The sequence below is a fragment of the Oncorhynchus mykiss genome, chromosome 12, assembly GCF_057628025.1.
Source record: "Oncorhynchus mykiss isolate SJ-2025 chromosome 12, ASM5762802v1, whole genome shotgun sequence".
Taxonomy (NCBI): domain Eukaryota; kingdom Metazoa; phylum Chordata; class Actinopteri; order Salmoniformes; family Salmonidae; genus Oncorhynchus; species Oncorhynchus mykiss.
In genome coordinates this window covers 83,131,118-83,147,865 of record NC_143033.1, presented here as the reverse complement: position 1 = coordinate 83,147,865, position 16,748 = coordinate 83,131,118, and the positions used below count along the sequence as shown (strand labels likewise).

The window sequence follows — 16,748 nt, the reverse complement described above, 5'->3', positions numbered from 1 at the left end:
GTGAAATATGATATGATAGCTATTTCCCTGAGATACTTAGTTTGCAGGACAACTCTTCATCTCCCCAGCTACTTCCAAAGCACAGGGGAAACCAGCATGCTTTCATGCTGCGTTGTTCTTTAGTACTACTAACAACGTACTCCGCTGTTCTAACAATGTAACTTTAATCACAAGTGATGTGGAACAATGAATGTAACACTGTCTTCTCCTCTTTGTCTTAATAGGGTAACCAAGAGGCCACCAACCCCCCAGAAGCCATGGCCCAGCCGTACACGCCTGCCCAGTACCCGCCTCCCCCACAGAATGGCATCCCGGCCGAGTTTGCGGCACCCCACCCCCTCCCCACGCAGGACTACACCGGGCAGAACAGGGTGCCCGAGCATGCCATGACCCTCTACACCCCCACACAGACGCACAGTGAGCCGCCGGGCACCGACAACAACACGCCCGCCATCACCGCCAACACGACTGTACCGGTCAGTACTGCTCAACAACACAACACACACCTGGCATTATCTTAAATTAGGTTGATGACCGGAGGTGTTTAAGGAACCTCAGCCTTAAGACCATTACCAGTAGGATTGTTAATAAAGGCTTGGAAGCAGGAAGGGATGGAATATTACATATGACAGTCATAAGGTTGTGCCTCGGCTCGTTAGGTTAGGCATCGTTAACGTCACACAACTACCCAGAGTGTACAAGGGTGCAGGAGTAGACTGTGATGTCAGCAAATACATGAAGATGTCAAAGCGTGGAGCTGATTCTGCGTGAGTTGGAGTTGATTGAACTTAACTGGAAACGTTGTGGCGAAATCAAAGTGCATTTTTGAGAAGCCGGGCTCTCTGGAAAACGTGGAAACCTGAAGGGTTTTATTTATTTCCGCCAATGAGATTCAACATGCTGTACACATGAATCATTTAGGCTCTGTGAAAGGGGGACAAGCCCTCCCCCTGATCCATTTGGTTGTGGAGTTAGTGGAAAGGAGAGGAGGGAAAGTTGCACTCTATGCCTGCAGGGGCCTGGGCTAGGCCAGCCAAAAAGCCCTGCCTAATTGGTCAAATTAACTAATTAGCTGTAAATGTATATAAACCTCTGAATGTCCCTCAACATATTGCACTGCCTCCTGAGGAGCAGCCGCTAAGCCAGGATTATCCACAGACACTTTCTCTGAGTTAAATATGGGGAATTCAGCAAACAGCTATTTTACCATAGTAGAATATGTCAAATTCACCATACTGACAGCTATTTTACCATAGTACAATATGTCAAATTCACCAAACTGACAGCTATTTTACCATAGTACAATATGTCAAATTCACCATACTGACAGCTATTTTACCATAGTACAATATGTCAAATTCACCATACTGACAGCTATTTTACCATAGTACAATATGTCAAATTCACCAAACTGACAGCTATTTTACCATAGTACAATATGTCAAATTCAGCATACTGACAGCTATTTTACCATAGTACAATATGTCAAATTCACCATACTGACAGCTATTTTACCATAGTAGAATATGTCAAATTCACCATACTGACAGCTATTTTACCATAGTACAATATGTCAAATTCACCATACTGACAGCTATTTTACCATAGTACAATATGTCAAATTCACCAAACTGACAGCTATTTTACCATAGTACAATATGTCAAATTCACCATACTGACAGCTATTTTACCATAGTACAATATGTCAAATTCACCATACTGACAGCTATTTTACCATAGTACAATATGTCAAATTCACCAAACTGACAGCTATTTTACCATAGTACAATATGTCAAATTCACCATACTGACAGCTATTTTACCATAGTACAATATGTCAAATTCACCATACTGACAACTATTTTACCATAGTACAATATGTCAAATTCACCATACTGACAGCTATTTTACCATAGTACAATATGTCAAATTCACCATACTGACAGCTATTTTACCATAGTACAATATGTCAAATTCACCAAACTGACAGCTATTTTACCATAGTACAATATGTCAAATTCACCATACTGACAGCTATTTTACCATAGTACAATATGTCAAATTCACCATACTGACAGCTATTTTACCATAGTACAATATGTCAAATTCACCAAACTGACAGCTATTTTACCATAGTACAATATGTCAAATTCACCATACTGACAGCTATTTTACCATAGTACAATATGTCAAATTCACCATACTGACAGCTATTTTACCATAGTACAATATGTCAAATTCACCATACTGACAGCTATTTTACCATAGTACAATATGTCAAATTCACCAAACTGACAACTATTTTACCATAGTACAATATGTCAAATTCACCATACTGACAGCTATTTTACCATAGTACAATATGTCAAATTCACCAAACTGACAGCTATTTTACCATAGTACAATATGTCAAATTCACCATACTGACAGCTATTTTACCATAGTACAATATGTCAAATTCACCATACTGACAACTATTTTACCATAGTACAATATGTCAAATTCACCATACTGACAGCTATTTTACCATAGTACAATATGTCAAATTCACCATACTGACAGCTATTTTACCATAGTACAATATGTCAAATTCACCATACTGACAGCTATTTTACCATAGTACAATATGTCAAATTCACCAAACTGACAGCTATTTTACCATAGTACAATATGTCAAATTCACCATACTGACAGCTATTTTACCATAGTACAATATGTCAAATTCACCATACTGACAGCTATTTTACCATAGTACAATATGTCAAATTCACCAAACTGACAGCTATTTTACCATAGTACAATATGTAAAATTCACCATACTGACAGCTATTTTACCATAGTACAATATGTCAAATTCACCATACTGACAGCTATTTTACCATAGTACAATATGTCAAATTCACCAAACTGACAGCTATTTTACCATAGTACAATATGTCAAATTCACCAAACTGACAGCTATTTTACCATAGTACAATATGTCAAATTCACCATACTGACAGCTTTTTTACCATAGTACAATATGTCAAATTCACCATACTGACAGCTATTTTACCATAGTACAATATGTCAAATTCACCATACTGACAGCTATTTTACCATAGTACAATATGTAAAATTCACCAAACTGACAGCTATTTTACCATAGTACAATATGTCAAATTCACCATACTGACAGCTATTTTACCATAGTACAATATGTCAAATTCACCATACTGACAGCTATTTTACCATAGTACAATATGTCAAATTCACCATACTGACAGCTATTTTACCATAGTACAATATGTCAAATTCACCAAACTGACAACTATTTTACCATAGTACAATATGTCAAATTCACCATACTGACAGCTATTTTACCATAGTACAATATGTCAAATTCACCAAACTGACAGCTATTTTACCATAGTACAATATGTCAAATTCACCATACTGACAGCTATTTTACCATAGTACAATATGTCAAATTCACCATACTGACAGCTATTTTACCATAGTACAATATGTCAAATTCACCATACTGACAGCTATTTTACCATAGTACAATATGTAAAATTCACCAAACTGACAGCTATTTTACCATAGTACAATATGTCAAATTCACCATACTGACAGCTATTTTACCATAGTACAATATGTCAAATTCACCATACTGACAGCTATTTTACCATAGTACAATATGTCAAATTCACCATACTGACAGCTATTTTACCATAGTACAATATGTCAAATTCACCAAACTGACAACTATTTTACCATAGTACAATATGTCAAATTCACCATACTGACAGCTATTTTACCATAGTACAATATGTCAAATTCACCAAACTGACAGCTATTTTACCATAGTACAATATGTCAAATTCACCATACTGACAGCTATTTTACCATAGTACAATATGTCAAATTCACCATACTGACAGCTATTTTACCATAGTACAATATGTCAAATTCACCATACTGACAGCTATTTTACCATAGTACAATATGTCAAATTCACCATACTGACAGCTATTTTACCATAGTACAATATGTCAAATTCACCAAACTGACAGCTATTTTACCATAGTACAATATGTCAAATTCACCATACTGACAGCTATTTTACCATAGTACAATATGTCAAATTCACCATACTGACAACTATTTTACCATAGTACAATATGTCAAATTCACCATACTGACAGCTATTTTACCATAGTACAATATGTCAAATTCACCATACTGACAGCTATTTTACCATAGTACAATATGTCAAATTCACCAAACTGACAGCTATTTTACCATAGTACAATATGTCAAATTCACCATACTGACAGCTATTTTACCATAGTACAATATGTCAAATTCACCATACTGACAGCTATTTTACCATAGTACAATATGTCAAATTCACCAAACTGACAGCTATTTTACCATAGTACAATATGTCAAATTCACCATACTGACAGCTATTTTACCATAGTACAATATGTCAAATTCACCATACTGACAGCTATTTTACCATAGTACAATATGTCAAATTCACCATACTGACAGCTATTTTACCATAGTACAATATGTCAAATTCACCAAACTGACAACTATTTTACCATAGTACAATATGTCAAATTCACCATACTGACAGCTATTTTACCATAGTACAATATGTCAAATTCACCAAACTGACAGCTATTTTACCATAGTACAATATGTCAAATTCACCATACTGACAGCTATTTTACCATAGTACAATATGTCAAATTCACCATACTGACAACTATTTTACCATAGTACAATATGTCAAATTCACCATACTGACAGCTATTTTACCATAGTACAATATGTCAAATTCACCATACTGACAGCTATTTTACCATAGTACAATATGTCAAATTCACCATACTGACAGCTATTTTACCATAGTACAATATGTCAAATTCACCAAACTGACAGCTATTTTACCATAGTACAATATGTCAAATTCACCATACTGACAGCTATTTTACCATAGTACAATATGTCAAATTCACCATACTGACAGCTATTTTACCATAGTACAATATGTCAAATTCACCAAACTGACAGCTATTTTACCATAGTACAATATGTAAAATTCACCATACTGACAGCTATTTTACCATAGTACAATATGTCAAATTCACCATACTGACAGCTATTTTACCATAGTACAATATGTCAAATTCACCAAACTGACAGCTATTTTACCATAGTACAATATGTCAAATTCACCAAACTGACAGCTATTTTACCATAGTACAATATGTCAAATTCACCATACTGACAGCTATTTTACCATAGTACAATATGTCAAATTCACCATACTGACAGCTATTTTACCATAGTACAATATGTCAAATTCACCATACTGACAGCTATTTTACCATAGTACAATATGTAAAATTCACCAAACTGACAGCTATTTTACCATAGTACAATATGTCAAATTCACCATACTGACAGCTATTTTACCATAGTACAATATGTCAAATTCACCATACTGACAGCTATTTTACCATAGTACAATATGTCAAATTCACCATACTGACAGCTATTTTACCATAGTACAATATGTCAAATTCACCAAACTGACAACTATTTTACCATAGTACAATATGTCAAATTCACCATACTGACAGCTATTTTACCATAGTACAATATGTCAAATTCACCAAACTGACAGCTATTTTACCATAGTACAATATGTCAAATTCACCATACTGACAGCTATTTTACCATAGTACAATATGTCAAATTCACCATACTGACAACTATTTTACCATAGTACAATATGTCAAATTCACCATACTGACAGCTATTTTACCATAGTACAATATGTCAAATTCACCATACTGACAGCTATTTTACCATAGTACAATATGTCAAATTCACCATACTGACAGCTATTTTACCATAGTACAATATGTCAAATTCACCAAACTGACAGCTATTTTACCATAGTACAATATGTCAAATTCACCATACTGACAGCTATTTTACCATAGTACAATATGTCAAATTCACCATACTGACAGCTATTTTACCATAGTACAATATGTCAAATTCACCAAACTGACAGCTATTTTACCATAGTACAATATGTAAAATTCACCATACTGACAGCTATTTTACCATAGTACAATATGTCAAATTCACCATACTGACAGCTATTTTACCATAGTACAATATGTCAAATTCACCAAACTGACAGCTATTTTACCATAGTACAATATGTCAAATTCACCAAACTGACAGCTATTTTACCATAGTACAATATGTCAAATTCACCATACTGACAGCTATTTTACCATAGTACAATATGTCAAATTCACCATACTGACAGCTATTTTACCATAGTACAATATGTCAAATTCACCATACTGACAGCTATTTTACCATAGTACAATATGTAAAATTCACCATACTGACAGCTATTTTACCATAGTACAATATGTCAAATTCACCATACTGACAGCTATTTTACCATAGTACAATATGTCAAATTCACCATACTGACAGCTATTTTACCATAGTACAATATGTCAAATTCACCATACTGACAGCTATTTTACCATAGTACAATATGTCAAATTCACCATACTGACAGCTATTTTACCATAGTACAATATGTCAAATTCACCAAACTGACAGCTATTTTACCATAGTACAATATGTCAAATTCACCATACTGACAGCTATTTTACCATAGTACAATATTTCAAATTCACCAAACTGACAGCTATTTTACCATAGTACAATATGTCAAATTCACCATACTGACAGCTATTTTACCATAGTACAATATGTCAAATTCACCATACTGACAGCTATTTTACCATAGTACAATATGTCAAATTCACCATACTGACAGCTATTTTACCATAGTACAATATGTCAAATTCACCATACTGACAGCTATTTTACCATAGTAGAAATTCAACATACTATGCAGCTATTCCTCCACAGTAAAATATGTGTAATTCAGCATATTACATCACCATTTTTCCATGTAGTTAAAACAACTTGAATTCAACCATGTTGTTATTTTTTAATAATTGGATATGTCAAATACTGAATATTACACAGCTACTTTCCGTAGTTAAATATATAAAATTCTACATATAACAGCTAGTTTTTGTCATGGTTTAAATATGTTGAGTTCAGCATATTCAGCAGCCTACACTTTGGACCAATAGGACAGAGCAAACACTATAGCGATGTGAGCCCACCAGGCAGTTTGACATGTGGTTTAAATTAAGTGAAAGTATACATAATATATTTCATATATAAAATATGCCATAACCTGGGATTAACCCTTTCTGTGGTTGAGGATCAGAGAGGAGGATTTAGCAGAAGTCTCCCTCTCTCTAACTCCTGATAATACCAGCGGGAGAAAATGTGACTTCAGTCCAGCCTTTCTTCCTTTCCTCCCTCTCTTCCTCTCCACCTCTCACATGAAAACACTTGCTGGGAGAGGTCAGCTGGGGGTCAAGGCGGCCCCCCTAAGGGATTCAAGTCACCCATAAAAAACATTGTTAACAACTCCATTTTCCTAACCGTAGAAGCACTGAAGCACTATGGATAATGGGTGGAGAAATCAGCTGTGATTTACAGGTACAGGTACAGGATACAGGTACAGATATAGCAAGGCCATGTGTATAACTGTTGCATTCCTCTGTGATGAAATCATGTTTGATTTGAAGACGTGTGTGACTCCGTCGTCATGGCTGACTCTTATTGGCAGCTACAGAGATACACTGTGTTCACAGAGTAAGGAGAGACTTTGCAGGAGGTTCCACTCCCCTGCTCAGAACCCTGCCGTGTCGCTGCCTCTCATTCCCCCACGCCACTCACTTCTCCTCTCGCCATTTTATATTTCATTTCATCTGTCCACCCGCTGTGAAGAAAGCCAAGTGACGTGGCCATGGAGAGATGAGAGGCAGCCCTGCTTTCCTTCACGGCTCCCTCCCTCCCTCTCGCTCACTATCTTTCTTCCTCTCCCTTTCCCTCCCTTTCTTTTCCCCACTCTCTCTTTCTCTCTCTACCCCTCTCTCTCTCCATCTCACCCTGCCAGTGAGGAGAGAGGGATCAGATCAGTGGGCTGTAAACAGAGTGGCTGGCTAATCCCTTGGGCCGCTGGTGTAGGGGAGCACTCCCCACCGCTGTGCCCCCCACCGCCACTGCTGCTCCTCGCTGCGCTCCCCTGCTTTAATGACCCAGCCTGTTTGCTTTGGGTGCCACAGAAGGGCGCGGGTGTCTTTGATTAGGACACCCTGCAGAAACACAGATTGGGGAGCAGATCAGCACTCACTGGGCTCCCACTCCTCAGTGCTTTACTCTGGCCGTCTCGGAAAACTTATAGACTTTAAAAGAGTCATGAGGAAAAGAGAATGAAATGTTTGGATTCTGTGTGAATTCCCGGCGGAGGGTTGGCAGTGTGTGTTTAATGAGGGATTGCCTCTCCTCTCTCTCCTCATCTCTTCAGTCAGTCAGTCCTCCTCTACTCCAGGGAGGTGCTGTTGTCCAGACTCAGACCTCTGGGGCCTGCTGTGTGACTCCCATGTTCAAACGACACTCACATGAAAGTGGGTGACTTGAGGATAGAAAGAGGCAGTCAAACTTTCTCCAAATCCTCAGAGAGAGAGAGAGAATGGGACTGTAGAAAGGGTCTGCCAGCAACTTCTGTTTAAAAAAAGCGGAGCTCGTTATCTAGCAAGCGCCATTCAAATAGTCCAAGGTTGGGTTTGGATTTCATGAGTTATCATTCTTTTTATTCAGATAACAAATTAAGGCAGTGTCGTTAGGACTGCACTCAATTCCAGATTTTTCAAAGTCTGTGTCAGCTGCATGAGGACTATCCAAAGTGGATTCTGGGAGCTTGTGATAACACAGACACAGACACATGGGCTATACATATGCAGACACATATATAGTTCAAGCACATGGAAGAGCATGCACACTCACTCAGACAATCTCAGAGAGATTTTGCGATTCGCAAGAGATTCTAGAGATTCTATATGACCCAGTTAAAGGGGATGTCTGTGTTATCTATATGAATAGCAGACCAGGGGGGGGGGGGGGGGGGATGGAGGAGGGGCTCTACTCTACCTCTCTCTCACCCCCTGCTATTTCAGGTGACTGAAGAAGGGATTTGTTTACAGCTTCTTTAGAGAAGAGGAGACAAACAATGGAGGATTAGGTGGGAGGGGGGGGTGCATTAAAGGAAAGCATTATAATTCTTGTGAGCGATGACTCGGTATCCCCCCCCCCCCCCCCCCACTTAATCGGATGTAATCTACCTGCTTGGCGGCGTTCCAATCAGATAGTTTCAATTATGTGCTTGTAATGCCACTGAGAGGAGGGGAAATGTGCTGAGCACAGCACTTTGAAAGTGATTTGCAAACAACGGCGAGGGAGTCTGTTAGAGGAATGAATGAACAGGAAGCAGGGTGGGTGACTCGCCGCCTGAGATGACAGCTACGCTTGGCAGGGACAGTAGCGGCAGGCGGCGGGTGACGCCTGGGGTTGCATCAGCCTCCCTCCCTCGCCATAACTGTGACAGCAGCTGCCAGTTCGGTAAAGTGCCACTGAACGGGGTCTCCTATGGCAAGATTATTCAACTGGGGGGTCCCGTGGAAATATATATTTTTTAATTAAGTGGATTCCCCCCCCCCCCCCCCCCCATGTTTTTATGAATATCGCTAACAACAGTAGAATAAACACATTTTGTATTATATACATACTCTAGAACAGATGAGAATAACATATTTCTAATGATGTCAACATTATTCTTCAACTTCTTCAAATATTGAGCAAATTACACTCATTGGAGTATCTGACATAGGCTCTGAAACAGCACCTGTGAATAGGCTACCAGTGTGGCAAGTGCCGCTGGCTGCTGGAAAGCTTTCTTGACTTGGACATTCATTTTTACCAACACATGGCTAATCTTTGTTTAACCAGATAAACAGCTGCTCTTAGTGAAAATGAGTTTGGAGTTACCTTTCTAACTGATAGACTATGTTAGAGTTATTGATTTGATTTATTAGGATCCCCATTAGCCGACGTTAACAGCGACAGCCAGTCTTACTGGGGTAACATATCAAAAAGACATTACAAACAAAAGACTTTACAAGTTACATACATTTAAAAACATGAACATGTAGTGTGTGTGTAAAAACATGAACATGTAGTGTGTGTGTAAAAACATGAACATGTGGTGTGTGTTTAAAAACATGAACATGTAGTGTGTGTTTAAAAACATGAACATGTAGTGTGTGTGTAAAAACATGAACATGTAGTGTGTGTTTAAAAACATGAACATGTAGTGTGTATGTAAAAACATGAACATGTAGTGTGTGTGTAAAAACATGAACATGTGTGTGTGTGTGTGTGTGTGTGTGTGTGTGTGTGTGTGTGTGTGTGTGTGTGTGTGTGTGTGCGTGTGCATCTATCAGTTACACATACAGTACATGTCAGTACATACACACAACAAGTTTACACACAAGAGTTTACACTTCCTCTTACAATTATAATGTGAGGAGGTCAAAATACCAAATGTATTCATTTTAAAATGTTGATCACTTTTCCTTTCCATTAACATTCACTGGATGATAAGACAAGATGTCTTTGCTAACGTGTGATGGGTAATGCCGGTTGCCTGGGAGGGAATCCCTGGGCAAGAAAAGGTTGAAGACCCCTGTCATATGGTAATGCACATGTCATTATTTTACACTGTAACCATCTCACCTTCTCCCAACCAGCCTGGATCCAGATGATCCCTCAGGAGAAGCAATGGAGAGACAAGGGCACTAAACTCACTGGCAGAAACACAAAGATCCACAGATGGAGTCTGGGTTAAATAGCTGTAGGTGTATGAGTGCCAGTCGTATTTACCTCTAGTCAGTATGGAAGAAGTGTGTGAACTAAAAGTGAATCTGAAGGTTTGCTAACACACAGCTAGAGGACCCCATGATAAGAAGCCAGTAGCCAAGCTGGAGGACAGGACAGTGAGTCAGTCGTTGTGCAGTCTGGTAGCATACGGTAAAGGTTGATAGAGTCATGTGTGACCGATGAAACAGATTGACCCGCGGTCCCCAGTGCCTTGTCACCCTCCACAGTAGTCTGGCATCTGTCTGCCGTGTGTCACCCTGGTACCCAACATGGCTACTCAGGCTATTAACCTCTAGCACAGGAGGACATGGCACACTGATGACCCCTTCCTCCCTTTTCACTTTGTCACCCGCCACTCCACCCCTCCACTACTCTACCAGTCTGATACTGGAGCTAGCTAGCCCAGCTCACCCTCCACTACCCTACCAGTCTGATACTGGAGCTAGCTAGCCCAGCTCACCCCTCCACTACTCTACCAGTCTGATACTGGAACTAACTAGGCCAGCTCACCCTTCCACTACTCTACCAGTCTGATACTGGAGCTAGCTAGCCCAGCTCACCCTTTCACTACTCTACCAGTCTGATACTGGAGCTAGCTAGCCCAGCTCACCCCTCCACTACTCTACCAGTCTGATACTGGAACTAACTAGGCCAGCTCACCCTTCCACTACTCTACCAGTCTGATACTGGAGCTAGCTAGCCCAGCTCACCCTTCCACTGCTCTACCAGTCTGATACTGGAGCTAGCTAGCCCAGCTCACCCTCCACTACTCTACCAGTCTGATACTGGAGCTAGCTAGCCCAGCTCACCCCTCCACTACTCTACCAGTCTGATACTGGAACTAGCTAGCCCAGCTCACCCCTACACTACTCTACCAGTCTGATACTGGAGCTAGCTAGCCCAGCTCACCCTTCCACTGCTCTACCAGTCTGATACTGGAGCTAGCTAGCCCAGCTCACCCCTACACTACTCTACCAGTCTGATACTGGAGCTAGCTAGCCCAGCTCACCCCTACACTACTCTACCAGTCTGATACTGGAGCTAGCTAGCCCAGCTCACCCTTCCACTGCTCTACCAGTCTGATACTGGAGCTAGCTAGCCCAGCTCACCCTCCACTACTCTACCAGTCTGATACTGGAGCTAGCTAGCCCAGCTCACCCCTACACTACTCTACCAGTCTGATACTGGAACTAGCTAGCCCAGCTCACCCCTACACTACTCTACCAGTCTGATACTGGAGCTAGCTAGCCCAACTCACCCTTCCAATACTCTACCAGTCTGATACTGGAGCTAGCTAGCCCAGCTCACCCCTCCACTACTCTACCAGTCTGATACTGGAGCTAGCTAGCCCAGCTCACCCTTCCATTACTCTACCAGTCTGATACTGGAGCTAGCTAGCCCAGCTCACCCCTCCACTACTCTACCACTCTGATACTGGAGCTAGCTAACCCAGCTCACCCACCAACTACTCTACCAGTCTGATACTGGAGCTAGCTAGCCCAGCTCACCCCTACACCACTCTACCAGTCTGATACTGGAACTAGCTAGCCCAGCTCACCCCTACACTACTCTACCAGTCTGATAATGGAGCTAGCTAGCCCAACTCACCCTTCCACTACTCTACCAGTCTGATACTGGAGCTAGCTAGCCCAGCTCACCCTTCCACTGCTCTACCAGTCTGATACTGGAGCTAGCTAGCCCAGCTCACCCCTACACTACTCTACCAGTCTGATACTGGAACTAGCTAGCCCAGCTCACCCCTACACTACTCTACCAGTCTGATAATGTAGCTAGCTAGCCCAACTCACCCTTCCACTACTCTACCAGTCTGATACTGGAGCTAGCTAGCCCAGCTCACCCCTACACTACTCTACCAGCCTGATACTGGAACTAGCTAGCCCAGCTCACCCCTACACCACTCTACCAGTCTGATACTGGAACTAGCTAGCCCAGCTCACCCCTACACTACTCTACCAGTCTGATAATGGAGCTAGCTAGCCCAACTCACCCTTCCACTACTCTACCAGTCTGATACTGGAGCTAGCTAGCCCAGCTCACCCTTCCACTGCTCTACCAGTCTGATACTGGAGCTAGCTAGCCCAGCTCACCCCTACACTACTCTACCAGTCTGATACTGGAACTAGCTAGCCCAGCTCACCCCTACACTACTCTACCAGTCTGATAATGTAGCTAGCTAGCCCAACTCACCCTTCCACTACTCTACCAGTCTGATACTGGAGCTAGCTAGCCCAGCTCACCCCTACACTACTCTACCAGCCTGATACTGGAACTAGCTAGCCCAGCTCACCCCTACACTACTCTACCAGTCTGATACTGGAGCTAGCTAGCCCAGCTCATCCCTACACTACTCTACCAGTCTGATACTGGAACTAGCTAGCCCAGCTCACCCCTACACTACTCTACCAGTCTGATACTGGAGCTAGCTAGCCCAGCTCACCCCTACACTACTCTACCAGTCTGATACTGGAACTAGCTAGCCCAGCTCACCCCTCCACTACTCTACCAGTCTGATACTGGAGCTAGCCCAGCTCACCCCTACACTACTCTACCAGTCTGATACTGGAGCTAGCCCAGCTCACCCCTCCACTGCTCTACCAGTCTGATACTGGAACTAGCTAGCCCAGCTCACCCCTACACTGGCTCCTGTGCCCTTCTCCACATGATAACCTCTGAACATGACTAAACATCACTGAACGTCACTGAACACAAGGCTTTCAGACCTTCCGTCACCAATGTGCCCTACCTGGTTAGCTGGAGGGGAGACTAAGTGGGACCTTGAATCAAACAACTGTCAGTGTTAACAATGTATGTCACCATCTCCGAATGGGCCATAAAAGCAAATAAATGAGGGCCATTACAGTGGAGATTGTGATTATGATAATGAGAATAATAAAGGCGATCATCATTACGATCATGATGATAATGATAATACTGTGATGATGAATTATAATGAATAAATCCCTAGCCCATTTCCTAAATGGTGGGATATGTATCACCCAGGGGCCTGCAGCCACCCGACGGCCTTGGAGCAGGGAGCAGGTTGTTAGATGGTGGAGAGAGGAGTGTGTGTGTGTGTGTGTGTGTGTGTGTGTGTGTGTGTGTGTGTGTGTGTGTGTACGTGTGTGTGTGCGTGTGTGTGTGTGTGTGTGTGTACGTGTGTGTGTGTGTGTGTGTGTGTGTGTGTGTACGTGTGTGTGTGCGTGTGTGTGTGTGTGTGTGTGTGTGTGTGTGTGTGTGTGTGTGTACTCGGGGGGAGTCTGTGTATGTGACTCCAGCGAGCCCGTGTAATATGGAGTGTTTGCCATTGCTCAAGGAGCACATCCCTGGGGACCTTGGAGTTTACATATCATATTCAAACAGCTTTTGTCCTCCCTCTCAATCTAACCAGGCCTCGCTCCCTATTTCACTCCTCTCTCTTTTTCTTTCTCTCTCTTTTTCCCCCCACCTCTCATAGTTTTTTCATTTATTTCATAATGCCAGAAGTGTCTACAAGAGGTCTTGGTTTTAATTTTGGTAAACACATTTAAATGATGGATTTTGTTGTTATGCAGACAGAGTTGGTCCGTAATGGTCCTTCCACGGAGAGGGTAAATGGTTCTGATGACCAGTGAAGGTTTTTTACAGAAAACAAATCTTGTGAAACCCTCTCCATCTAAAACTGGGTCGGTTTGAGTAAACAAGCCAGCAGCCATGTTGAAATTCATCACTCTTGTCTGAGAACGAACTAAGTGGGATTTGTCATAGACATCAGACATGTCATTTATATCACAATGTCAGCACTGCATTCGCATAATGATGGAGTCGACAACGTAGGAGCTCTGGGCCTCTGTGCAAACAACACCAATAATGTGTCTCAAGGTTAGATGTGTCAGAAGCGCTAGGATCTATATCCATGCCTTTCTGTCAAACCCCTCAATCTTTCTTTCTTGTGGCTCCAGAAGCTAAGTGCAAGAGATTAATAAGTGGATTTGTAATGCATGACCTCAGGTTTTAAACCATAATTCATCAGCTGTTTAGCGTTTTCTGCTTCTCTCCAGATTGAAAAATAGCAGACGCTAAGTAAGTTAGTTAGCCTGTCCCCTTCTGTCTCTCTTCTCCCTCACCATGTGACCCGAAGGTACAGTAGTAGGAACTAATGAGCTGCTTGTGTCTTTCTGCTGTTGTTTCCCTCTGGCAGACAGATGACGTGACGCAATCAGAGGTCTCCCTGCAGCTCCAGCTGCAGCTCTCGGACTCCTCGGAGAAGCAGCAGCCCAAGAGGTTACATGTCTCCAACATCCCCTTCCGCTTCCGCGACCCCGACCTGCGGCAAATGTTTGGGGTGAGCTCCCTTCCCTCTCCCTGAACTCACTGGGGGAAACCATTCTTTACCCACCCACACATATCATGGTACCTGCCTGGAGTGTGTATTGTCGCTCTCTCTCTCTCTCTCTCTCTCTCTAGAAAGTCCAGACACACATTAATCCTGATCCCGGAACAGGTCTACTCTCTTTTCCCTGAAAGTGTAACCTCTCTGTCTCGCATTTCACACCAGTCCTTAAAATTAACACAACAAAAAAAGTATATAATTATAATGGATCCGAATCGGGATCATTGCCAAAAATCTAATTTGAATGTTGCACGCTAATTTAGGTCATTATAAGCTACAGGCGTTAATTTTCATCATTATGGAGGACTTCAAACTGATGATATTAATTACAGGAGAGCCCTGGCTACGGCGTAATAAATTACTGGACAACATGGCTGCTGTCTCTCTCTCTCTCTCTCCTTCCTGTGCTGTCTGATTGTTGGGTTTATTGTTTCCAGCTCTGGAGCAGGTCCTGTGGAATCCAAATTGCCTCAGTAATTAGCTCGGAGGCTTTGTGTGCCCGGCCGACGTGTGTGTGCAGCTTATGGATATGTGATGCAAATTTAACAGTGGCCCTCCCGGCAGCCCTCCCCTCCCTAACTTTCCGGCCAGTCGGTGGCTGGGTCCTGGGATTGATGTTTGTGGGCTGAGCTGGTTGCTGGTTGGGAGAGGAGATATCCTGTCTGTGCTGTATTAACATGCCGGCTCAGCTCAGGCTCCACCCCTGGATATGGCCTGCACAATGACCCTGTGTCTGTGTGTATGTGATCAGTGGTGTGCAGCCCCATCCCTCTGGCTCTAACGGCTGCCCTGCCGCCAGGGGCTCAATACACCATTACCGTTACACACGAGCAGAGCCCGCAGACATACAGACAGGCAGAGGAGAGCGAAAGGAAAGGCAGCGGTGAGATGGTGCATGTGTCAATGGTGGAGCAGTGGAACCCAGCGCTGCTGCCAAGCCCCCAGGACCTCCATCTGCTCTCACAAGTTGTGAAGAGCCCCTCTCTCCAGCTCTCTAGTGACGTGCACACTTAGCAGGGACCCTCCATCAGCCACCAGCAGGGAGCTAAAACAGAGACTAGCTAGCACCTGCTAACAGAGACTCTAGCTAGCCCCTAAACAAGGAGGGAGGGTTTGAGAGTTACCCTACCCCACCGTAGGGGTTAAGGGTGCGGAGGATGACCCTCTGAGTCACTAACGAGGCGCAGAATGAAGCCTCATTAAGGCGACTGATGCAGACCTTAATCAGTGATTAGAAAAGTGTGATATTTGAGAGAGCGGGTGATTAGAGGAGTGAAAGGAAAACACTCCAAGCTAGCGCTAGCTCGGGTAGCGCGGCGCACCATGCTGTGCTGCTTGAGGGCGTCCTCCTCATTCTGCTCCTGGGTTCTTCAACAGTACTCCTCCTCGGCTGCTTGACGAGGGCTCTGTGAACAAACATCTCTGGGCAATCAGACCTCTGGCCCCCACGCTTTCACACTGA

General features: G+C 42.5%; 1 protein-coding gene across 13 annotated transcripts in view; it reads left to right on the top strand.

Moving 5' to 3' along the window:
- Positions 1 to 16,748, top strand: part of LOC110538551 (RNA binding protein fox-1 homolog 3) — a 412,967-nt gene that overhangs the window by 357,626 nt on the left and 38,593 nt on the right. For all 13 annotated transcript variants that reach the window (XM_090193724.1, XM_090193727.1, XM_036938643.2 and 10 more), the window contains 2 exons: positions 225 to 476; positions 15,095 to 15,238. In XM_090193724.1, coding sequence (XP_090049850.1) covers positions 225 to 476; positions 15,095 to 15,238 — 396 coding nt within the window. The remainder of the gene's footprint in view (positions 1 to 224; positions 477 to 15,094; positions 15,239 to 16,748) is intronic.